Below are 27,270 nucleotides of genomic sequence, written 5' to 3' on the forward strand. Positions count from 1 at the left end.
TTTGGTTAAAGTGTAAAATGTTTCCACCTGGCTATAAAGCAAGTTGTGTTCCTGGGCTGCAGAAACTTTAAGGAGGCTAGTTTCTAGGGAGAGGAAGCCAGGCGTTGCTATGTGACATCATTACCTGGTACCCACAGCGACCGTTTCTGGGCTGGGCTATGGGCCTCATTTTGTGCCATGGGGTCTCAGCAGCAACAGCTGCAATTTGGTGGGCTGTCACTCAGGGGTGGTGGTGGGGCCTGTGTCCCACTTGGGGGAAGCTGACTGTTGCTTTGTGGGTGCCAGTTCCACAGTGTCGTTTCTCTGTAAATCGCCAGTGTGCGTCATGGAAGCTCCTGTGTTGAGAGTTTGCCCCCTAGTGGTCAGTGAACATCATAGTGACCAGTCGGATGGTCGGACACTTAGCATATTAGCCACACACACACACACACACACACACACACACACATATATATATATATATATATATATATATATATATATATATGTTCCTGGATCAAGAAGTTCTCTCTTTTACCATGCTGAAATTCCTATTGCTGAAATAAAAGCTGATTTTTAAAAAATCAAATTGAATAGCTAGAAAGACAGCTGGTCACTATTCTTGATACATTATTTGTTCCTTTATCAGTGGAATGCATTTTCTATCACCATCTCAACTATCTTATTTTTCTTCTAATTTTAACTTTAGGTCATCTTTCCACTCAGTGAATCTTTACCGGATAAAGATATTGACAGTTTGTTTAGGATTTGGATTGGCATTGAGAATCCCAAGGTAGTCTTCAATGTCTTAGCTTTTCTGCCGACATCAGTCTTACCCTGTGGGAATCATATACAGGGGTGGGCAAAAGTAGCTTTACAGTTGGGAGTCTAAGAAACCGTTAATGAAGCTACTCACTAATCATAAGCTGCATGTCTTTTTTTCCATTAGGAACAACTATAAACCTACTTTTGCCCGTCCCTGTACTAACAAGTGCTAGCCAGCATCTTCTGAGGCTCCCTTTCTCCAAGGGGCTGCTCAGGAAATAGGGCCGCTCCTAATTAAAATATGTTTAGTTTTTCAGATTATCCTGGTGCTCTCTTAGCAGGAATGAAAGGGGTTTCATAAGGAGATTGGAAGTCTCTTCTTCCACACGCACAAAAATTGGCAATCTTTGTCCCCTTTGACAGCTGGTGGCATCTTTCTGAAAAGCTTTCAAATCATAGATCATTTCTTCATAATGAAACTGTGTGGCTCAAATACAGAGGGTTGAAATTCTTATCTGATGCTGCAGTAAAACGCTCTAATTTTGATTCACAAAAGGATTCTGTACTCTTTACTTTGGAGAGCTGTGCAATTTGCCCATAAAAAGACTGTTCAGCACCATTAGTGCATACCATAAGTGTTCACTGACATCATATTCATTAAACAGCACATCCTTATGCATAACCTTCTCAACCTTGAATGTGTTTTTTTCCTTTGAAGAATGACGAATGATAAAGGGGCGAGAGAGCCCCCAAGCAATACTGTTGCCTTTAAGGATGAACTTGGGAACTTTAGCTTGATCCCCTCACAGGAAAAAAAAAAAAATCAGGTTCAATCCTTTCTTACCTAAGGCAAGACCATTTTTTTTGTTTGTTTGTTTCATGGCCAAGACTTCTGAGCTTCAGAGACTGATCTTTGCACAATAGAAAAATTTCGTGAGGGTAATGACCAGAAAATTCCTTAAATAACATTTACTAAGCACCGACCTATGTCTTAGAGCCTATGTTAGTCATGGAGGGTAGAGGTGATTACAGAATATTAATACAACCCAAGGTTTCTAACCTTTGGTACTAAATATCATCTGTTTCCTAACTTGATCTGATAGATTTGGGGGAGGAAAGGAGAGGCGTGTGGTGAAAGGGAAAGAAAATAGGGTAGGTAGTTTTGTTTTGTTTTTAAGAGTGAAAAGGAGAAGGAAGAGTGAGGGAGAATTGTATTGGGAACAATAGTTGTTCTTGGCAGGGGCAGCGACTAACCCTAGCATCAATTCCATTGCTACTCTGTAGTGTTCCTGCACTCACAATGACCTCCAGTTATTCTCCCAGATCTTTTAAGTGTGGTAGGGCAGTCCCTTCCTAAATCTGCCCTCCTCCCACCCCTTGCCCCAGTCCATTCATACTTTTCTCAAACTTGTGAGATATCTTCTTGTTTCCATTGTAGGTACACCTGAGAGCCTGGCAGAAAAAGAACGGCAGCTCTCTACCATGATTACCCAGCTGATCAGTTTACGGGAGCAGCTCCTGGCAGCGCACGATGAGCAGAAAAAACTGGCAGCCTCACAAATTGAGAAACAACGGCAGCAAATGGACCTTGCTCGCCAACAGCAAGAACAGGTGAGCCCTGCAAAGGGAGCTGACGAACTGGAGGTGTGGAATGTGCCAAGCTCCGCGAGCAATCACATTGATTGGTTTATTTGTCAGAAGGGTGCCTAAAAAAGGAAGGAAAGAAAGAAGCCTTTTGGAAATCAGGGTCTTTGGGAATACCGAGGGGGATATGTAGAGGACAAAGAAAGGCCTCAGAGCAACTGGGCATAACTGAAATGATAACATCCTTCCAGGACATTTGCGTGTGATCAATTTCTCGGGGAAGCTGATTCACATAGGCAGGCAGCACATAGACTCCCAGTGTAGCTTAACCATGAGTTCGTCACTTCTCTCTGGGCCTTACTCTTTTCATCCAGAAAAACAGGCCTCTGGTTTAGGGAAACTTTGAGGACCTTCTAGCCCATGGATCCAATGATTTTCTCTGACTTTAAAACTAGGGTTACACATCTGTTTTCCCAGAATAGCCCTGGTTAATGCCTGTTTTCCAAAATAAGTATTAATAATCCCCCTTCCACTTGCAAAAGTTGTCCTGGTTTGGATGCTAAATTATATGGTCACTCTATTTATAGCACAGGTAAATCATTGAAAAAAAAAATTAGCACATGGCTCCTATAAGAATTTTATTTCATTGATTCACAAGTGAGAAAGAAGAAAAAATAGCAAAGTTTAAATGTATATGTTTTTAAATAAATCGGTCTCCTAAATGTTTTTCCTGTCTCGTAAGAGTACATTAATCTAACACAGTGATCCTATAGAGTAGTCCCTGGTGCTTTAGATCAGACAGACCCAAATTAATGTGCAGTTTTTAGGAATCTGACATTATTACTGGAATTATCTTTTCAGTTAAATGTATTTTATAGGGGTATATAGAGCAATATATGCTCTGTTGATTTTAATGAGTTGTGACGTCTGGTATTTTATATGCTTGAATATTTGCCCACGTGTAGGAATATGGACTCAGCCCCTAATGGAAAATAACATAAAGGAACACTGTAAAAAATCAGAAGTTAGAATGTCATTTAGCCATCCAGAGATGACACAGTAATTAACTATTGACACTTGTGAATAAGCTAGCACAAATTAATCTTGACACATTTGCAGACGAGTGATATCTTACAGTGAACACTTTGTAATTATATTTCAAAATGAAAATTAAATGACACTTAAAACTAGGTTGTCATGCTCAATGAAGCGAGCATGTAGCTCAACCGATTGGCAAATAAAATTCAGAATTTGAGCCACATGGTGCTTATGTACCATACTTCACTGTGTCAAACCCACACGTCTAGAGTGGATGATAGTAATTGCACTGTGGTGTTCTAGAGGCATTTCTGTGCAGCACTTTATCATTTAGGAGGGACCATCAATATTAGATGCCTCGTGGTGTTTCACTGGTTTGCTAAGAGGAAATAAATATTCAGAGGATCCAGCATCTAAACCTAGAGTCACAGAGTGAGTTGTTCATTTCCTTTTTTTTTTTAATTTAATTTAAATCATTTTTATTTTTCAATTACAGTTGACATACAATATTGTATTAGTTTCAGGTGTACACCCCAGTGATTAGACATTATATAACTTACTAAGTTATCATCCCGATAATTCTCATACCCATCTGACACCATGCATAGGGTAGTTATTAGAAAATCATTGATTATATTTCCCATGCTGTACTTTACATCTGCATCTATATTCTGTAACAACCAATTTGTACTTTTTAATCCCTTCACCTTTTTCAACCCCCCCCCCCTCAAAAAAAAACCCACAACACCACTATGTCCTTTTCTGATTCGAATGGTGACAAGCAAAGTGGGCCTTTTCAATCTGATTAGCTATCATTTCCAGTTTGCTTATAAAGCTTTGGGGAGGAATGGTCCCGTTTCTCAAACTGTTAGGGACAGCTTTGTCATGACTTCCAGAGTTAGCTAGTCATTACCAGAAACCTCAAAGCAACGTTTGGTAGCAGATTGCTATTTTGTCATCTTCTGTTGAATGAAAATCTGATTTGGGTGTTTCCCTCTGCTCTAGGCTAAAGCATCAAAAAGACTCAAAGCATAAACCTGGGGGTTGATCCACACTTGTTTTCACTTCCCACATTGCCCATTCTAGAATACTGGCTTTTGGAAATAGAAAAAAAATTAGGAAAAAAAACAAATAAACAACCCCATACCTATAGCTCTTGCCTAAAGGGCACCACTAAACAAAGTTTTTCTAAGTCCTCCCTGGCCACTTTCTCTCTGGCTTTCTAGGTTGTAGTGTCTTCTAAGGGGCATCCCCCTCAGCTCAGCTTTTAAGGCAATAAGCAGACTGATGCCTTCATGTTTTATAGTAAACACCTGCTCTCCTAATTCAGTCTTCAGTGAGGCTTGCATGAAGTGGTTAATATTTCTTTTCCTAGACCAGATGATGTGTTAGGATGTTGAATTCGATTGTTGGGTGAAGCAAGAGACTGTAACACATTACCCTCAAAAGGAGAACTAGATAAATATTAAATTTTGTTTTTAAAATGCTTTGTACATCACATCATTGATGTATATTTGTAAATCAACACAAAGAGATCTTTGTAATGATTTTTGACATTTTGCTGTGTTTTCTTGATATTCCCTTGGCGATATTTGTCTTATCAGTACTGAGAGTCCTTATATCAGAAAAGGTTTCACCAAAGTCAATTGTATTATAATTAATAAAAAGTTCTTTCCTGTCTCTGCATACAGATTTTACTTTTGTAGTCCAAATTCAGCTCTTTAGAAACACGAAGCCATAGTTTTTCCATATTTACTCTCCAAGGGTCAGATTTCGAAACTCCCATTCTTTCCAGGTAATGGGTGCAGATAGAGGAGCTGCTCGCAAATGTACAAGGGGTAACTCTCACCTGCAGATGAAGAGCTAGGGGTAAGCAGAGAAGTGGCATCTGTTTGAAATTTTCCTTTTCTCCAAATTTCTGGTTCTGCCTCTCTCACTTTATAGGAACTCTTTCATATAGAAGTGCAGTAAAGCATTCTTGTAATACCAGGAGAGATACCCGAGGTAATGGCAAAGGTGTAAGCATTTCATTTTAACTTAATGTAACTTTATTTCTGATAGATTGCAAGACAACAGCAGCAACTTCTGCAACAGCAGCACAAAATTAATCTCCTGCAGCAACAGATCCAGGTCAGTGTATTTTATTACTCTCGTCTGATTATACTCAGAGACTTTCCTCCTTGAAAATGGAATTTAAAATGCTGCCAATGCACCCCTCTCTTATAAACAGCACCAATGTAGTTACTCTCAAGGATGTTGTGTACCACGGTATAAGTGATGCAGGAAATATCACCTAAGTGGTGGTCTAAAGCATTCTTTTCTGACGTGATGCATATGCAGGAAAAAAACCTTATCTTTCTTCTTTCTGCCATTTGCCTGACAGAACCTAGTGGAAACCTAGTGGTTTCCAAGGTAGCGTACACATGCTATTTTGATTGCCACAAACCAATTTCTGCTTTGTGTTTCACCATCTAACAGTATCATGGGGAGAAGCGTGTGCTTGTTTACTTGTTAGGATTCTCTGATTGGGCCAGTTATGAGAAGAATCTTATGACCTGGGAAAAGGTTGGTAATAATTGATTAGTCCTTTAACAGCTATCAGTTGCATTTCTGTTAGATGATGCTGAGGGGAATATAAAGATTAATGAATAATTGTCTGTCTGTAGGAGCTTATAGTCGAGAAAGGGAGAATAACTTGTTTCTGAATCATTGTAACACAATTTAGAATTTCTCTTTTTTGTTGTGGCAGGGTAACCCTGTATATAGATCATGATGACAATGGCATGGGAAGGAATTTTGATTTCTGTCTTTCCTTTAGACACGTGGTGGTTAATTCAACTCACAGCTATTTCAGATAGGTAAGAGACTGGTCTCCATTTCTGAATAGGAACATAGGTATGGTTGTCTGGGGATTAATACTCAGGAATACCGATGCCAGAGTTATATGTACCCACCACAGCCTCTGTGGTTTCTGTTGGCTGCTGTGGCTGTTTTCTAACCACTGGGATCTGTGATTCAGCCTAGTTGGGGCAGTATATTCTGAATTACATTATTCCTTTCCTTGAGATTAATATTATTACACCTTCCTGTATTCTTAAGAAAACATTCACATAATATCGTAGCTTACTCTAATCTTCTTCCTTACTGATGAAAGCCAGTGATTTTAATATAGATTCTGCTTCATTTTTGTTAATCATACTTAGTGTCTCAGGTAGCACTCACTGCATTTAAAATAATGATTAAGTGCCTGAAGAAGTGCCTGTACCTGATTTGGCTATCTGCATGAGGAGGTTTTAACCAGTGGTTTGTTGTGATGGTTGTTTTAAAATTAGTTCTGATTCCATATTTTGTGTTCAAGTGTGTATGTCCAGCTATCTTCACGAGGAGGTTTTAACCAGTGGTTTGTTGTGGTGGTGGTGGTTTTAAAATTAGTTCTGATTCTATATTCCATACTCAAGTCTATACGTTTCAAAGTAAAGGGCCCAAATGCAGAGGAAATGGAATGTCTCTGGCATTTTGACAGCCAGCCTTTACAATTAAATCTTGGAATAATTTCTCATCCCGATATCTCTTTTATAACTCATGCTGAGATACTTAATTAAATAACTGTCCAGGTGTTCTCTTGTTCTGTCCTTATTAGAATTTTCAGTGTGTCTCCTATTACTAAGGCCAAGATTTTTAGCCTGTGGCTTCCTACATTTTCCTCCAGATCCTTCTCTAAGAACTCAGTGGGTGTTAAATAACCTGATCATTTAGTTCTCTCTGTTTCTCATATTTGTAAAGTAGGAATGGAAGAAGTTCCCCATGTTCCCATGTCAGTTACTTATTATTAATGTTTATATTACTTCTTTATTACTTACTTCTTTATTTATTTTGAATATATTTCACTTATTAGTTCAATGTTGTTTATATTAAGTGACCATTTTAATTGTGGTACTGAGGCTCTCAGACGAATAGCAACCAATTCAGAGTATTTTTATGAAATACCATCACTGTTTATTGATTATATATGATTTTATAGTCACGGCTTGACTATATGAAATTGATGTCTTTTTCAGGAAACTTGATCTTAAAATATTACTCATCAGAATATTCAATGTGAAAATATAGGAAAATAGTTGGTCCAGGTTTTGTAATAGAAGTTTAATTGCCTTTAAGATTTGTAGATATTTCTCATTGCTTAAATTTATAAAAATTGAAGCTGATCAGCACTTGATCTCAGGACTTTATGTTATAAAATCATAGAGAGATTTAAAGTGTCAGTTATATTCATTTTAGAAATATAGGATTCTTTGTAACCAGAATTCACATTGTAAAAATAAGAGGAAGCAATAACCTGTATTTACAGTTCTCTATTCTGAGCTGCTCTTCACTGCATAGCATGTCAGTATTTATCTTATCAGTATGAGATCATTTACAGAATTTTTCAAATGCTGAAAAATACTCCTTACACAAGTATTCGTCTCTGATCCTTAAAAAGCAGGTATTTAATATTACAACTTTTAGTTATTTTTTGAAAGGGAATGGATTAACTGTATTTTCAAAAATGGCTTTTGATAAGCCATAGACATGATCAAATTTAGGAGAGAGATTATTGTTGGGCTAATTTTTAATATATATGTTTTTGAGCAAAACATGAGACTTAAGAGATGTTTCGAACATTTTATTTTCTCTCATGAAAGAAACATTCTCCCTTTTGAATACAAAGCATAACAGAGTAAAATAATAAATACAAAACCTAATTTCTCTTCTGAAAGCAAATGAATACGGAGACCATTTGCGCAAATTTGACATTTTATCTTTTCTTAAAATCTTGAGTCCTAGAACCTATTAGCTAACATGGTCAGCAAGATTGAGCCTTGGCAATTGGCTATGAATAATGGGTGTCAGGTGGTTATAGTCAAGATTATTTTTCACATCTAGTTCAGAATACTGACTTCTGAATTAGTTTTGTTGTTTTGGAATTTGCAACCTGTAATAGAAAGAAAGAAAAGAGTGTCTAACCTTTAGTAATAATACATCTGGGCCTATTATAATGGAAACAAATGAAAACCTGAATGGTTTGCACAAATTTAAAAGCAGAATTTTTCATTAGAAATAGGAAAAGGCACAATTTAGGAGGTAGTATTGTAATTCTATTTCACAAGCTTATTTTGTTTGCACTCATTCAAAAGTTATATATGCAGTTAAATAATTTCATTTACATATTTTCTTCCTTGAATATCATTTTTAACATAATTTGCCTCGGTAAAACCTAACTGAAATTTAAAAAGCATACTTTTAAGACCATGTAGGCCTTGTAAGATGAATGATTTTGTGAACTAATGTTTTTATTTTTTTTGATGAGTCAGTTTTTACCATTTTAAAAAATCAGGTTAATAACTAAACAATTATTAAAAATGCTTTAATATTAACAGATCTTTTAGGAGGCTGTTTGCTTTGTGAATTCAAATCCCTCTGTTTGTGCTTGGGGGAAAATGGTGATTCCTCTAATTTGTTACATATTAAGTAATTCCTGCCATGTGAGCCCAGAAAAAGTTAGATGATTTTGCTATTTCTAGAACAAATATAGCACAGTTTTTATCAACTCTATGGAAAGCAAAACTAATAAATCATGGAATATGGATCCTTGGAGTTGGGAATGTTGAGTCTCATGCTATAATTCCAAAGGACAGATAACTGCCTCAGTGATTTCATCCAACTTCTTCCACCCATTGCACTATATGCTACATAGCCAGTCTCTTGAAAATTTTATTTATCGGTTATGTTGATTAGAAAACAAAATTTATTTTTAATCCATTAGACATATATATAAATACAGTATTTAAATCAACTACTATATATACAGGGTGGGCAAAAGTAGGTTTACAGCTATAATACAAATAAATAATACAATAGGTAATAAATAATAATATAAGAATAAACTGTTTCAGATGTTTACAACTGTAAATATACTGTTGTCCACCCCTGTAAGTCTAGTCTAAGCAAACAGAAAATATTTTATAGATCCTGATTTTTTTTTTTGCTCCATCCATATAGTTATTCATTTACCATCATTTGACCATGTCATGGTTTTTGAATCCAGAGAAGATACTCTTTGTGGACACAACACACCACATTCTTTGGTTCTGATAGCATGTCAGTAGGAACACATTTAATGATGGCATTTTACTGCTAGAACCTAATCTTTGCAAGAAAATTCAGCTCATTAAAATATCTTTGTGAGAAACTTACTTCTGCAGGCATGAATGGTGTTATCTAATTATCCATGTCTGTTCAGACCCTAATTTTAGTGTTATTCAAGTGGCTTGTGTTGTGTGCTATATAGGGAGTGTTCTTTCTTCATATCACTGACCGAACAACAATGGTCTCTGAAGAATGGACTGGCTCATTGGGATTTTATTTGGCTTGCTGGGTCAAAACCAATGATTTAATCAACTCATACACATCCACCATCTAAGGTGTAATTGTGAAACTTGACATTCTTAGCTCTTTGTTAATCTTTGTGGTTAATATACAATATTAACTGGCCTCCCCTCATATTTTAATACATTCCTTAATTGGTGAACTCAGTCGGTGAAAGGACTAAACTAAATGCCATTGCTGCTGCTTTGCAGATATCCGTGGTCTTGTCCAAAACTTTATCTTTTAAAACAGGCGTCCTCAAACTACAGCCCGCGGGCCACATGCGGGTGTTTCTGCCGTTTTGTTTTTTGACTTCAAAGTAAGATATGTGCAGTGTACATAGGAATTTGTTCATAGTTTTTTTTTAAACTATAGTCCGGCCCTCCAACGGTCTGAGGGACAGTGAACTGGCCCCGTTTAAAAAGTTTGAGGACCCCTGTTTTAAAAGCTGTAGTATATGCTGCTTCTGTCCAAAACCAATTCTTTGTCTATTCAGTGACACCTCTCTCTTCCTAAGGGTATATGAGTATTTTCATACATAGTGTTTTCTATTTTGGTTATAATCCCGTGTGCTTTTCATATATTTTGCCTCTGTGTGTTTGTCACATGGTAGAACACCATTAAATGTGTGTTCTTTTTTCCTATTAATCTGGAGATGTTAATATTATGAGCTAGGAGGTGATTGTTCTTAAACCATTAAATAGAATAATCTGAGATGTACTCTCACCTTTTAAGAAGATAAACCTGGCCTTTTGTTTCCTTCAATATGATTAACTACAGGCATTTCTGGTATCTGCTGAGCAGAATAAGGACTCCCATTTATGTGAAGTAGTTGTCTAAAGATCAGAAATAATTACTTTATACATTAGCCTTCATGGCCTGCATGACCTGGTTAATTAATTTTTTGCTAGGATAATAATAATAGATATATATTTGGAGATATGCTTCATCATTAAGTATCTAATTGACCTCTAATTTTAAGAGCTGGACCTTGCCTTTATTGTCTTTTGGAGATGGCTGACGCGGCAAGCGGAAAAACTGAGGGAAGTCAGGAGCCTTCCAGTCTCACACAGGCCCTCTGTCTTATGTCCTATCTCCTTGTTAATTGTATTTAGCATTGATAAACAAAAAGCAATTACAGTGCTCCTGTTTTGGCTCTAGCGAATAGTCCTTTTTTTGTGTGTTATTGATCAGGTAACTGATCTCCTTCCAACTGCCTCTGAAAGGACCAAATAACCCCATTGGAAGTAATCTGATACTTCTGCTGGCACTGTACTTGTATCTGATACACTCTTGCAATGAAATGAGGGTTATAAACAAAGCTTAGAAGTTTGGGATTAGCCCCTAGCTTCAGCAAGCCCTTAAAATATTTTGTAATTCTATCTTCAATCATGAATTAGCCAGGAAAAACAGACCCTCTCTCCTCTATTTTTCTGCTGTATGCTGTTTTTAATTGCCCACAGGCAGGCTGTTGTGATCTTCTTTGGAAGTTTAAAACCAAGATAAAAAATGCAAATCTAATTATTTCTTTTATGTAATCTAATTAACTTTTAAAGTAATGATAGATGCTCCATAGCTTTCTTCAAACATTTTAATAGTGAAATGTCTGAATTATAAAGAATAGGTAAAGCTACTGTACTTCATGAATTAGCAAGGGCTTTCACAGCTAAAAATATAATTATTACTGTGGGTCAGAAACTTCTCGTTGGTTAATCACACGAGACTGTTTGTTAAAGTTGGGAGTGGATCTAGAAATAAGAGGAGGTGGCACCTATGAGCTACTACATGGACTTATCAATCAGCTTGCTACCTGTTTTCTAAATGTGGCCTTGTGGCAAAGATCTCATTCAGCAGACCAGAACCTGGTGTGAATTCCAATGCTTTTCAGGGGCTATCCCTCAGCTTCTCCAGCTCCCTCTAGCTGACCCCTTCTTCTCTATCTTATCTACATGGGCTTATCTCTCAGATTCCACACCCCAGCTCTCTCTCAAACTAGTGATACTAAAAATTCAGGGAATCCAAAGTCTTTGCAGCTTTCTGGGTTTAACAAAAGAGGGAGGGTGTCTTACCTCTTCAGAGGTGGGAGAGTATGGTGAAGAGGGGGCACAGGATCCAGGTGGTGCCAGCATGTGACATTCCATAACAGTGAACCAGGGCCCCCATAGAAAAGGTGTCTCTTCTGCTTTGTTCTTCATCTCTCTGACTCTCTGACTGTACTGAGGGCTCAGTGTAGTGCTAGTCTTTAATACCTTTTAGGATGTGCTAATCTCTCTTTGTAGGAGAGAGAGAGAGAGATCATCTTAGTTGGGAACCTTTGGAGGCAATCATGTTTAACTAGAATTTAAATAAAATAAAATAAAACTTTCATTCTCATGGTAATCTGGTTATCTTCTGTTTATGACAAGTGATTTTAGTTTTCCACTTGAGGGAGTGATGTAAAGTTTCCTTTCGAAATAAATGTAATTAGTCCCCCCCCCCCCCCCCAAAAAAAAAAGGCAATTTAAATAACAACCTTAAGCAAACAGTAATTGGGTACTTGAATAAGGCAAAAATTATGAAGGCAGTTCTTTCATAATGGAATTTTGTGAAACCCTTGAGAGAGCACTGCACTAAGAGGTGTTAAATGTTCCACCTCCTCCTCCATGTTTTCACTTTCACAGAACGTTGAACTTGAAAACATCACTTCCAGGTCTTCCTGATTCTCATTCACTGATGGGGGGAGGGTGGGTCCAGCTATTCCTGTTGGATAACAATACGGTGAGTTTATCATTAAGTTAAACTTAAAAATAATCCTGAGATTGTCCACGCCCCCCCCCCCCCCCCTGCTTTCTTTGGCATTAAAATGCCCTTTCTATTTGTGAAGTAAAGGTGATAATAAGTGCTATGTGCTTTGTTTCTTTTGCTTTCCAGTAACTTGACTTGGTAAAATAAAACATTTCCAAGTATATGTAAGTCCACACTTTTGTGTTTCTTAGAAATGTCTTTGAAACTCTTTGAAACAAATCCTTTACTTACACAAGGAAACTGAGGCACAGACCACAGACTTGTCCAAGCATAAAAGCTAAATATTGTCAGAGCCATGAGTGGAGCCTAACTTTCTGGACTCCGAATCTGGTACTGTTTTTAACATTCCAGGTTGGGTCTCAACTTGCCCTTTTTGTGACTTGAATAAATCTTAGTGCACTTTAATTTTCTACTTTGCAAAATGTGGATAATAGTATCTAACGTGTAAAATCTCATTATAGTCCCTTTACCTTTAAGTGGAAAAAAAGGAAGATTTGTTATTAGAATTAGTTTATACCCCAGAACTACTACAGCAGTGAGTACATACCCACAAGGAAAGAGATAAAAAGAACATAATTGGAATCTTTTTGTAGGTTAGTATGAAATGTATTCATGGCTGAGTGATTCGTGGTATTTACATATAAACTCCTTAGGTAGTTAATTATATTCCTTTCTGGGGGCTTTAAAGTGATATGTCTCTCTATGGAGGGTCAGTCACCTTTAATGTTAGTACCTTTTTGTGCAACTACCTTCTCCAGTTGACCTAGTGACAGCATTTGATTCCAGTGGTTCTCAATCTTGGTTGTACCTTGTAATCACTTGGAAGCCCTTTAAAAATACTAATGCCTAGGTCCCATTCCAGAAATTCTGGTTTAATTGGTCTGGGTACAGTCCCAGATGGTGACTGTTAAAAGCTCTTTGGATGATTCCAGAGGGCAGTCAGGATTGAGAAATCCTGCTTTAAACAGTAATGCAGATTAAATTATGAAATGTGAACTCTAAATTCTTTGGACTATCTATCTATTTATGTATCTCTCTACATATCTACCTTCCTACCTACCTATAGATAGAGGTTTGGGTCATAAGCAAATAATTCTTGAGCAGCTGAAATACACTTTTGACTTTGGTTATAGCTATTTTACTTAATAGCTAGAAAGCATATAATGGACTATGGTTCAAACAGTTTTAATAAATTTAGTTAAGTCTAGTAACTTGATTTTTATTTATGTGTAGGTGTACTGGAAAGATAAAAATGTGTTGATATCAGATTTGTGTCTTTGGGAGAGATATTTAAAAGTACACCGTAGTTTTTCATAATAAGATAAAAAATTTTAGAAAATAAATTCTCAGATGCCATTTGACTTCTGTTATCTAAACAGAATGAATTTTGACCCAGGAAATCAATCTATTTTTCTATTGTGTTTAAAAAATAGTAGTCTATGTAATTGACTACAGCTTGACATAGGTGAGGGATGTATGAATGTGAATATACTTTTAAACTACGTATACATATAAGTAGAAGGTATAGAGGATAAGATGCATTGTTTCAGAGGGTATTCAATTAAAAAAATTTATAGAACCAGCACAGGTATTGGAGACAAATAAATCAAGATTTAAATTTCAGTTATACTACTTATTAGCTCTGTAATTGTTTTGCTACTTATTAGCTGTGAGGTAATTACTTAATGTCTCTGAACCTGAATGTCATTATTCCCAAAAGATGTATAATATTGGTACCTTACTAGTTGATTAGAGATCATCGTATAAAGCCCCTACTAAGTGCTGAATGCATAACATCTATCACTATCATTATTGGTGTGACTATTGTTGTTCTTACATACTAAGTAAGGAATAATTTCAGAGGCCCTTATAAACATACATGTACATATTTTGTATCAGCATGTGTAGGCATGTTTGTATCTATATACACATACATAATTAGAACTCACAAATTTGTGATGTGAATATAGGATAGTCAATGTGGATACACTTTGATCAATTATTCTCATCATGATAATTTAGAGGGGAAAAAAGAGCAACAATTTTCTCTGGCTACCAAGTGAGAGGAATTTCAGTTGTCAGTGAGAGGAAAAGTAAGGTTTATCAGGCACTCAGAAATGGTTGGCCAAGAATGAGCTAGAGCTGCTAGAGATTGTTTAAGAGGAAGCATGGCATTTTATTCTGGAAAATAGGGTCAGATTCTGACCTTTCACACTAAAATGGGCTTTTCTATTAGATCAGTAGTGCTTGTGAAGTTAGAGAGATAGTAAATGAACCTCTCCAGTTTATTTTATAACCTTAAAAAAACCACAGATAAAGTTATGTGATGTTACAGTACAAAATGCAAAAGTCTTTCTTGTTTAAAATAAAGTTGTTCATATAAATCTTATGTACGCCATCTCCTGTAAGTCAAGCATTTGCCCCGCTTTTGTGAATTATGTCTATACTTAGAATTTAAGAAGTTAAACAGTATGCATACCAGACTTGAGAGATGGGAAATAAAAATTGATATACTGTGTGACACTTGATATAGCACAGGGAAATATTTTTTAAATTCTGAAGGGATGTACTGACATAACCATTTTTAATTCACATAAGGTAACTCCCACTCAAAGTTATTAATGTTTAGAGTCAAATATTTTTACTTGTTTAAAATAAAAGAAAATAAATGATGCAAAAGGTGTAATGCCTCACTGTGAGATACTGAATTCATTTTACCCACCACCCAATCCATTAAGAATATGTTAAAGTTGTAATATTTAATAACAAAAGTTAAGGAACTCACAGGTCAGAATACAGGGTAAAGTCCTCTCAGTCAGGTCAAGGTCATGACTTTTGTTAAACCTATACTTTGCTGGGAGATTTTCCTCTTAAAACATATACAGATGAATTTGCTCTGTGGCTGAGATTAGGGTGGATGGAAAGGCCTTTCGGTGAGACTGACTTGGCTGTGCTCGAACTTGTTGACAAGGTGGGCAAACTATTCTTAAGAACTCTAATAGGCCAGGTGTATTTTGTACTGTAATAGCATCCTTCATTTCCCAGCCACATAAAAGTTGGTTCCTACTTACACATAGTTGTATTATTCATAGGAAAATGGGGAGAGGGAGGAGGAAGAACAAGAAAACTGATTTTAGTTTCAATGGATTGTCTAATAACTTTTGTCCCCTTTCAAAAATTGTGATGATATCAGGTTCCAGTTACCTATGCAGAAAAGCATTCCTTCTGTACTGTGATTCGATAAAAGATGAAGTAAGTCCTAGTTTGGTGATTTTTAAGCTGGATGTGGCAGCATCACTTGGTGATGTACAGAGAATTAGTGAAGTACAGGGCACTTTAGGATTAGCATAATTGAATGGTGTCTGAGGAGGCAGTCAGGGACCTGAAATGTCAAGGAGAGGAAGCATCTCCAATGGTCGGTTGAGGTATTTGTTTGTCCTAAAGGACCTTTTTCATTCTGTGGCTGTCAGCTCCTCCTTCCTCCTCACTTGCCCTTCACTGGGAATCATGAATGTCATGATGGCTCCAAGATAATCAGTTTAGTAATTGAAGGTTGGGGTTTGAAAAAAAATCAACATGGAATCAACATGAGGTTTGAAGGAATCAACACGATGGAGAGGAAGAAGGTGCACGTGGAGAAGAAGCTATCACCGTGCTTAGTGATGAGTGATGGAGGTTTGAGAAAAGGAAAAACTAGGTACAAGTTTTCCTCTCTGCCATCCTCTGTGTGATTCTTGTAATGCGTGTGCAGATGGGTTTCTAGATTTTATGTTTGAAGGCTAGATGGAGTGAAAAGCCCACAGGAATAGGCACCTGTTAGATCGTAGTATTTATTATTGGGTTTAGCCAGAGCTTAGTCTTAGAAGATCAGGTAAACCAGGTGAGAAACATAGTGGTAGAACAAACACATAGTCTACTATTGGAAGAATTTAAAAAAAATTATCTTTTTGTTGAAAATATTACAGATGTCCCCCCCTTTTTCCCCACGTTGATCCCCTCCTCCCCACTCCTATTCCCTCCCCAGGCCTTCATCCCACTATTGTCTGTGTCCATGGAAGAATTGTAGCTCTTGTTTGGAATATTTATAATTTAAAGGTGAAAACCAGTGCAAAGAAAATTAAAGTTGGGCTCTTGAAGTTGGCAACCACACAACAGCTGCTTTTTCGTTAAGACTGTTGGATTTTGTGCAGTTGTGGACTGTCAGATACATTAGTTTCTGACAGGGCCCTTTCACAGACTCCATTTTAGAGTGGAAGTACATCCTTGGAATTCCTAGTGATTCCTTGTGTGAGGGAAGGCCAGATGATTGGCAGTCCAGTAGAAGAGGTAATCTGAACACCATGTTTAGGACCCTGGCCTCCATGTCAATAGCATAAGACTGGGCCCTGGCTGTAGAGACTTAGATTTGTGATACACTGTCTACTGCAGGTGGTTAAGAGTACAATGTTTAAGGCAAATGTCTTTGTGTAGTAGAATTATAGTTAAAATATTTTTTCTTGTTTTAGTTTACTTCAAAATTTTTTTCAAACATATATTGCTTTTGTACTATTATAAGAAAAATATTATAAAAATCACTCAGTTTATTATGGTATATGTATGTGATGAACTGTTATAGACTTTAAAAATTATATTCATGATTTGTGATAATGTTTACAATATAACAATAGGTGAGAATAAATCCTAGAACACAATCATGTAAATACAATCAAGTATATAAAAATAGGCATTTACAAAAAGACTGGAAGAGAATGCATTGTAATTATTATTATTATTATTTTATTTTTAAAAATTCAGGTAACACAAAAGGAGCAAGCAATTGTCCTTTAATTTTGTGATCACCTCTGGAATAGATGCGATCACCAATAGATCACCAAATCTTGCACTTAACTGTCATATCTGATTTGGGTTGCTTAAATACAGCTTCCAATTAATAAAAACAAGGTCTTCAGATAGCTGGAAAAAAGATGCAGCTATAGATCTTACCAGTGCTTTCAGGCTATTTTACTGATATCTGTGCCTGCTCCATCTCTTACTCATTTTCCTAAGCAACTTTGTCCAGGACACCGACTTAATTCCATTGAGTTGTATGTTCCAAACCCAGGAAAAGAGAAGACAAGGAGATGATTGATTGCTAATCTACTTTTAGCAGAACTTGTCCTCCTTTCTATTGAAGGTCCCAACTGGGAGACAAAATAGTATCAGAGAAGGGTAGCCTGGCAGAAGGAAGGCTAGATGTGGATTCGGGATGTCTGCGCCTTGTCTTTGTTCTGCTAGTGACTTACATGATCTCTGTCTAATTATTCTTCCGCACTAATTCTCACTTTCCATCCATATATTTAGAACAAGGATCATTATACAAAATTATTGCTGTAATTCCTTGTGACTCTGACCTCCTGTGATTCCAGATGACGGGAATTAACTCCGGTCCTTAGAAAATGGAGAGCAGTAGGTAGTCTTGCCTACAAAGCTTTCAGGCAAATGTCATGTTTGGCCACAGCATAAGCCATGTCCACTTAGCAATGTTTGCATTTTAAACCATCTAAAGGTTTTGAATTATGAGGTCAAATGCATGTTTGCTTTGTGGGGTATTGTGATGGCTCGGAATGCCTGCCACATGAAATGATAGCTACGGGGCTTTTAGAAAAGCACATTTAAGGAAGAGCGCCCTATAAATGCCTGCTTTCAGGCCACACCTAGCACATTTCTGTAGCCAACGACAAACTCCTGGCATCGCGGCTGTATAATGGAAAGGGTGACACAAACTTAATTTTCGTGTTGCAAGTGTAATATTATAATTTGGCGGCGGGGGGGGGGGGGGATCCTTATAGCTTTGCAAAGTATTAATTGCAGGAAATTACAGCATATTCTAGTGAAGTATTATGTCAGTGGCATATATAGCCTATAACACCTTTTCCTAGTCTCTCTTGTTTTCACCCCAAGTGTTGCGTTTTCATTTGAAAAGAGATGTGTTAAGTAGTTAGAACTTTGTCTGACTGTGGGGGTGGTGCTGAGTGTGGCTCAGACTGTCTGAAAACAATTAAGCTGTGAAGGGGCGACTTCTCCTCCGTTATGCTTCCTAGGAGTGGGTTTACTGCTTGAAGCATAATGTTGATGTGGATATTCTTCTGGCCATTTCCTCATTTCTAGCTTGTTAGGTTTCATCTTCTAGTCCTAATAAATTTTCCAGCTACAATTTATTTATTGGGTTGCAAGATAAAAAAAAAACGAGAGGATTTCATTTCTGATGTGTGGTAGAGTTTAATATGGCTTTCCGATTTCCTCCCATTTTGTTTGAAGTAAATAGGGTAATTACTCACTAAAATTCTAATATCTTTCAGGGCTTTAGGGATGAATCTAAAACAGAACTATATAATGTTTTATTTAAGCAAATCCATGTTCTTATTAGGCAGTTCACCTTAATGTCATTTTTCATAAATAAACTTTGTTTTATTTTTTTCAAGGGTTATTTAATTAATTCTGTTGTACTGCCACAGCCTGACATCTGCATCTGCTAAGGCCTGCAGGATGTGATTTGCGGTTTAAAAATAAAAATAAATTATGATTTGAAAAATGGCAAATCACTCAGAAATCATACATAAAAATGAATGTAAAGGAGTCCGATGTGCTTCTGTTTTTGTTTTCTTTTATACCGAGCCACATGCACAGTTACGTGTTTGCGCAAAGCATTTGTGCCAGTCATACGTCTGATTAATATCGAACTGGGTGTGAGCCTGTTCTGCAGAGACTGCTGCGGCGCTGGCTTCTTGAACTGTTTATGGTCTCCATTAATTGCAGGGCTTCTCCATACAACCGTTGTGTAGATCTGGTTTTACTTATCAAGTGTAGATCTGCTTTTTCTCCTCCTGCCGAGCAAGGTGAAGTGCCTTGTGCTACCAGCTTCTTAGTATTTGGGGGTTCAAGGCACCTTGGGAATTGAAGCTGTCAGCCCTGGAACCCCCAGTGTTTCTGTGCAAAGATTAACATTGCTAGAGCAAATCTTTGGTATGTTTGCTCTACATACAATGCAGTCAGGCTAAACAAGTATTTTACTTTTGAATAAAGTCTTTATTTTAATAATTATGGACATATACTCATTTCCCCACAGCCCTTCCCACCCTCTCTACGTGGGATAAGAGTAGGTCTAAACTAGAAGGCTTTCAAAATCTGGTTGTTAGTGTTTCAGCATAGCCTTCATAGTTCCTCTCAGGGGAGGAGGCGGCGAGGGAATGAGGTAGGGGACAATACAGAGAGGATTTCTATATAAAAAAGCAACACTGCCTTTTCTCCTTAAGAAGGCTCAGAGAACATCCTATTTTTTTTTGTAAATGAGAATGTGTGAAGGGGTATTTTGGTTGGGTCTATAAGAAGGCCATTTCACTTTCCTGGCTGTTAAGAAGTAGTTTTAGCCTCCACCCTTTTTAAAAGGAACATGTTTGGTTGCGTGTTCCAACCAGGCAAAATGTGTTCAATTTAAATGGGACAGCAAGCCTGTCCCATTCTGGTCCTCGTGTTGTTGTTGTTGTTTTTCCCAGAGCTAGCTTCTGAAGCTAGGTTTAAAAGCAGCTGGGAGATATATGGGTAATTCACAAAATGGGTGTTCTAAGAATATAGGGAAGATATCTGGGACGAAATCTAAGGAGATACTGCCTCTTCCTTTATGCTACCAGTGTTTGGGAACATTCTCATTACCCTTTTGACTGAAAAAAAGTCTTATTGAATTCTGAAAAAACAAACAAACAAACAATAGTAGGGTTTTTTTTGTGTGTGTGTTTTTTAATTTAACTAAATAGCTGTGAAGTTGTATAAGAAAGAGAAAACACTTTGAAAAATGGTCAGAGCTCTCATGTATTAAGCAGAGCAGATGAAATGATTTATTGGGTTTTATACACATTCTGTAAAGGGTAAGCATTGCTAACAGAATGAGTGGCAGCCTCTGGGAGCTGAACAGGCCCCAGGGACTAGTCTTTGTTCCTCTGGTCTTGACAGGCATGTGTCTCTGTTAAATGAGAGCTTAATTTCTCTCATATGTGAACAATTTCCAAGCCCAACAAAGGCAGCCAGGATGGGAGCTATTTAAAAGAACCAGCACAGGAGGAAGCATTCTTGAAGAAAAGGGATGCTAAAAGGCTAATTACTCACCATGGCTTAGCAACTATTTTATTTTTCCCTGTGCAACGTTTATTAACATGGATCTGCCACTTTTTAAAAAACATAAACACACATTAGAATTACAAGGTTATATTTTTATTCTTTGTGAAATAGCCATTTGCTGATCTCTGCTCACTGAAAGGAGGTGCCCCTATCAGCAGTGGTGGTGTATATCATGGAATATTAATTCACTAGAGGGGGAGGGGAGAGGCTAATATACTTTGGATCTTTCACTCTCAAATGGAAGGAATTTAAACTATTTACTAAGCATCATCCTTGGCTACTGTGAATCCTTTCTTTAGATGGTAATTGCTTAAAGTGTAGAGGGGATTTTTATTTCAAGATTTTCTGTGGGTGTTTCAAACTATGAATTGTTTAGTTTGCCTCAATTTCTGGACTCTGCTTTCTGGGGAAAATTCCATATTGTTAAATAGGCATATGTAGGAGGTTACAGGTATATTTCCACTTGCCTTGTTTTTGTAAACTGAATTATTTTTCCCTTTTGACTTGTATTATAATCCTTATTAACCCTTTATCTTAATTCTTGACTACTGATCTTTAAATTTCTGTACTTGTCCTTTCAAGCTTGTAATTTTTTTTTCAGTAGGTAATGACCTATAAATAAACATTTAAATGTATTTATATGACAACTATTATATTACTAAAGGACCGGTGCACGAAATTTGTGCATGGAGGCGGGGGGATCCCCTCAGCCCAGCCTGCACCCTCTCCAATCCGGGACCCCGTGGGATGTCCTAAACCGGCAGTCGGACATCCCTCTCACAATCGGGGACCACTGGCTCCTAACTGCTTACCTGCCTGCCTGCCTAATCATCCCTAACTGCTCCCCCTGCCGGCCTGGTGACCCCCAACTGCCCCCCTGCTGGCCTAGTCGCCCCCACTGCCCCCCCACCAGCCTGGTTGCCCCTTACTGCCCCCCCGCTGGCCTGGTTGCCCCCAACTGCCCCCCTGCCAGCCTGGTCACCCCTTACTGCCCCCCCTGCCAGCCTGGTTTCCCCCAACTGCCCCCCCACTGGCCTGGTTGCCCCTAACTGCCCCCCAGCCAGCCTGGTCACCCCTTACTGCCCCCCCCCCCCGCCGGCCAGGTCGCCTCTCACTGCATCCCCCCTGCTGGCCTGGTCACCCCCAACTGTCCCCCCTGCGGGCCTGGTCGCCCCACGAAGCCTGCTGTTCCGTCGTTTGGTCACCCCTCACTGACCCCCACCCCCCCGCCAGCCTGGTTGCCCCATACAGCCTGCAGCTCGGTTGTTTGGTTGCCCCACACTGACCCCCCTGCCAGCCTAGTCATCCCATGCAACCTGTTCGGTCGTCTGTTTAGTTGTGATGGTCACTTAGGCTTTTATATGTATAGATAACTAGAGGCCTGGTGCACGAATTCACGCACATTGAAAGGAAATTAATTAGAAGAAATATTTTAATATTGCTACTCGCCCTTTCTATAGAATAGATGTCAACCAAATTCACAATAGACAATGACAGATCAAAATACACATGTACGATTGGTGCCAGTGAGAGCTTTATATCTATCTATCTATCTATCTATCTATCTATCTATCTATCTATCATCTATAGATATATATGTAGATATATACATATATATATATAGATATATATAGATATAGATATAGATAAATTTGCTTAAGTAGACCTGCTTTCTAATTTAGCTAAACTTTTCCAGCCCAGTGAAGCACCCCAACTTCTCTTTCAGATAATTGTCAGCAGCACAGCAGGAAATATCAATACGAAGCAGATTATTATTGTAGATCATGCAGGGAGAACAAAGGGTAAATATTTACCTATAGCAGTGTTTGACTATATTCTGTGCAGTGAGAAACCCTGAAGTCATTTTCAAGGTCCACCATTTCTTACTTCTTTTCAGTCGGGTCAAGTTTCTAAGCTTTCTAAATCTCCGTTTTCTGGCTAATGAAAAGAAAATAGGATTCCACTGAGTCTCCTATCTACCTACTCCAGGACTTCTGTGAGGATCAAATGAGATGAGGCATGGGAAAACGCTTCACAGACATTTGGTTAAAGTGTAAAATGTTTCCACCTGGCTATAAAGCAAGTTATGTTCCTGGGCTGCAGAAACTCTAAGGAGGCTAGTTGCTAGGGAGAGGAAGCCAGGCTTTGCTACGTGACATCATTACCCAGTGCCCATAGCAACCATTTCTGGGCTGGGCTGTGGGCTGCATTTTGCACCATGGGGTCTCAGCAGTGTCAGCTGCAATTTGGTGGGCTGTCACTCGGGGGTGGTGGTGGGGCCTGTGTCCCACTTGGGGGAAGCTGACTGTTGCTTTGTGGGTGCCAGGTCCATGGTGTTGTTTCTCTGTAAATGGCCAGTGCGTGTCACAGCAGCTCCTGTGTTGAGCGTCTGCCCCCTGGTGGTCAGTGCACATCATAGTGACTGGTTGGACGGTTGGACACTTAGCATATTAGCCTTTTATACAGATAGAAGGTAGAAGTTCTTAAATATGAACAATAATCACCTTTTTATTTATCTGTTTTGAATGTTTTTATAACAAACACCAATTAAGTTGTTCATAAAGAAGAATTTTGAAAATGAACAGTGACCTTATAATTTATTTTTTAAAAAATATTTTTATTGATTTTTAGAGAGAGAGGAAGGAAGAGGGATAGAGAAATAGAAACATCGATGACAGAGAAACATCATCAATTGGCTACCTTCCACACATCCCCTACTGGGAATGGAGTCAGAAACCTGGGCATATGCCCGAACTGGGAATCAAACTGGTGACCTCTTGTTTCATTGGTTGACGCTCAACCACTATGCCATACCATGAAGGCAGAACTTATTATTTTTTAAAGTATTTTATTGGTTTTACAGAGGAAGGGAGAGGGAGAGAGAGATGGAAAAATCAATGTTGAGAGAGAATAATTGATTGGCTGCCTCCTGCATGCCTCACACTGTGGGGGATCAAGCCTGGGCATGTGCCCTGACTAGGAATCAAACTCTGACCTTCTGTTTCATAGGTCGATGCTCAACCATTGAGCCATGCTGGTTGGGCGTAGTACCTATAATTTCTAATGAACACGCTAAGATGAATATTGTAGCCAGATTGGCTCTTGGTTTATTTTAGAACTAAAAAAGGTGACTTAGGTTTTCTTGATGATCACTAATAATTTTCTGAATGACCTTTGGCAAATCACTTTATATCTGGGACCTCAATTGCCTTATATGTAAATGAAGGATTTCCCTCCCGCCCCAAATTCTAAATTTCCATGTTTTAAGGTAAAAATGGATCTCTGAAATAAAATACATGACATGATTGCAGAGTACCTACAATAAATTTGTTTAAAAATCTCCCCCCAAAACATTATTACATGTCTACATTTATATTTTTTAATATAGAAATATCAGGACATCCTCCAATATGGTACCTTGACTGGCATAAAGCCAGACGTGCAGTATTATCACTTCATGGGAACAAGAATCTACTGGGTATGACAGGCTTTGTGTGGCATAGTAGAAAGGGTGGGAAAGCTGTAGATTTTATTTATCATTATGGACAGCTGACAGATAACTCTTTTGCTTGTATCTGATTATTAAAGCGGACTTCATGAGTGGAATCAGATCATTTCCACCTGCATGGTTATTTCTACTAATATATAGACAGCTCCTGAAAGTGTCTGAGCCTTGTGTATAGCCATGGTGATCTAACTCTGAAGGAGAATGGGGTGGTATTTTTATTTAGAATATGAATTGATGACTGTGTAACTTTGAGAAGGAAAAAAAGTAAGTCATTTTCTCCCAGGTGGTTTTTCTTAGCATCTTTGCTTGCTACCCAGAAGTACTGTGGTTTTCATAAGAAGCCATGTTTTAGTAGAAATAACACATGCCAAACCACTTAAACTAATGACTAAGCCATCTTTGTTCCAGATTTGGAGTATATTTGAATATGAAAAACAGAAGGATCTTCAGAAATGAGAGCCAAAGAAAATTCTAGGACCCTTATTTCTGACATGAATTAATTCGATTAAGCTTGCTTTCCCTTTTTATTTAGGGTGTTATCCAAAATGAACAGTTAATATCATTTCTTTATAAATTGCCCCTCTATATTTTCTGTTCTTAAAAATGAATAATCACTTTAAGTCATACTCAATACCTGTTTTCCTTTATGCATCATAGAACTACCAATTCTAGTCCAATTCACCTCCAAATGTCTCATATCCATCTTTTGTTTCATTCCTAATGTTACTAACATGATGTAGGTCATCATTACCTCATGCCCAAACTGCTGAAATATAGTCTTAAACTGTCTCTTCACCTTCAGTCTACCTCTCTCCACTTCACATTACACATTCATTACAAAATATTCTTCCTAAAGCACACTTTTCATTGTATTTCTCTTCAGTTCAGAAATCTCTAATGGTGTCTTGTTGCCTGCTATTTTTATTTACTTAACAAATTTTCATTGAGCATTTATGTTTTAACACTTTTCTAGACTTTGAGAATATGGCAATCTATAAAAATCTCTTCCCTGCTGAGCTTACATTCTAGTGGGGGGAGGCAGACATAAATGAGAAAAGTAAAATTATAGCATGTTATAAGAATTGATATGGAGGAAAAATCAGAAAAAGCTGGAGGAAAGTGGGAATGAGATACCACAATTTTAAATAGTATATTTGGTAAGTCCTTAAGAAGAAGGTAATATATGAGCGAAGACTTGAGGAAATTTAGGAAGCAAGTCATGTGGCTATCTGGAGTAAGACCCTTCAGGTACAGGGGATAGACTATGCAAAGACTCATAGGTCAGGGGAAACAATCTTTAAGGAACATTAATGGCAAGTATGGCTAGCAGTAGTGGGAGTATTTTTGGGGTGTGAATGAAAGGGAAAAGAGTAGACCATAAGAACAGAAGGGGCCTTTTTACATACATTAAGTGCTTTGGTCTGTAAGTGGGATGGGAGGCCATTGAAAATAATGTTGTGATCTGACGGGTTTTAACAGAATCATTCTGCCTACTATGCTGCAAATGGACTGAAAAGGGCAAGAGTAGAAACTTGAGAGGTCTGGAGAAGGCTATTTAGGCAAGAAATGTTCGTAACTTGGACCAGAGCAATGGACATAAATGAGAAGTGGTTAGATTCTAGATATATTGTAAAAGTAGAGCCAGAGAGATTCGGAGTGAAAGGGAAATAGGAAAGTTAAGGGTGACTTCAAGGATTTTGATCTAAAGAACTTTAAAAATGGAGTTGCTATTCACACTAGCTTCTGCCATTCATTGGGGAAATTGTAGAAACAGATATCTACAGAGGGTGAGCGTGAGGGATTGTGGTGGGAGGCGTGCGGGGAAGATAAGGGAGAATTCGAAGTTTAGTGTTGAATTGTTAAGTTGAAATACTTATTAGAGATTCAGGTGGAGATGCTGAAAAGGCAGTAGGACATGGAACTTTGGATTTCGTAAGAGAGATAAGGACTAGAAATGTACATTTGGGAGTGTCAGTGTGGATGGTTTGGTAAAATTCAGATTCTTAGCTTGAGTTTCATGGTTCTCCATAACATGGTTCCTACTCTCATTTCTAGCTTTACTTTTTGCTAGCTAGTTAATCAAACTTTTTTATGTGTTATCTCCCGAACATGATTTGTGTTTTCTCATCTCTAAGTCAATTGACAAATATTTTTTCTTTCTATTTGGAAAAAAAATGACTATTTTATATATGCCCTTTTCCCCCTCACATTGATCTTTGCCTTTTAAAAGCCTAGAATTCCATTAAGGCCCAATTCCATGAAACTTTTTCCTGGCCCCACCTAATCAACCTTTTCTCTTCAGAGCCTACACAGCCTCTTGTGTTTTTCTAACTACATGCACTATGTTTTAGTTATTTATGCATGTTATATTCCTCCTACAAGATCATAGTATCCTTGAAGACAGAGACTATTATTTTTATAGTACTAACATGCCCAGCTTGGTGCCTTGTATATGGTGAAGGTTCAGTGACTATTATTGAATTGAATAGTTGAAATCTTAAATAATTTTAAGAGGCAAAGGAGACAATAAAAATCACTCTTTCTTCTTTTGAATGCTCATCATGTGATGAAGCAAATACTGCAATTTTTTTCTGAAACAAATTATAGTAAAATATTTAGCTCATGATTCCATGAATTAAATGGAATGATCTGACTGAGGTTAAAACTATCCAATTTGAAGACAGAATAAGTTGGTGAATTGGCTGTTCAGCTCCTGCTTGATTATATTTGGTAATCTTGATGAAATAAACAGTGTAACCACTCATTTGTGGAATATAATGAACAACATAAACTGATGAACAAAAATAGATCCAGAGACACAGAAGCATCGAACAGACTGTCAAATCTCAGAGGGAAGGTAGAGGAGGATGCGAGTGGGGGTAAGAGATCGACCAAAGGACTTGTATGCATGCATATAAGCATAACCCATGTACACAGACAGTAGGGAGGAGAGGTTGTGTTCTGGGGGGTGGGAGTGGCCGGGGAGAGGTCAATGGGGGAAAAAAGAGACATATGTAATACTTTAAAAAATAAAGAATTTAAATAAAAAATTAAAA

At 37.8% G+C, this 27,270-nt stretch overlaps 1 protein-coding gene across 20 annotated transcripts in view; it reads left to right on the forward strand.

Annotated features, from left to right (window-relative positions):
* The window catches only part of SOX6 (SRY-box transcription factor 6), a 558,867-nt gene that overhangs the window by 364,563 nt on the left and 167,034 nt on the right, over positions 1-27,270 (forward strand). For all 20 annotated transcript variants that reach the window (XM_079789455.1, XM_079789470.1, XM_079789454.1 and 17 more), the window contains 2 exons: positions 2,183-2,355; positions 5,428-5,496. In XM_079789455.1, coding sequence (XP_079645581.1) covers positions 2,183-2,355; positions 5,428-5,496 — 242 coding nt within the window. The remainder of the gene's footprint in view (positions 1-2,182; positions 2,356-5,427; positions 5,497-27,270) is intronic.

Source organism: Cnephaeus nilssonii (assembly GCF_951640355.1).
Source record: "Cnephaeus nilssonii genome assembly, chromosome: 13".
Lineage (NCBI taxonomy): Eukaryota > Metazoa > Chordata > Mammalia > Chiroptera > Vespertilionidae > Cnephaeus > Cnephaeus nilssonii.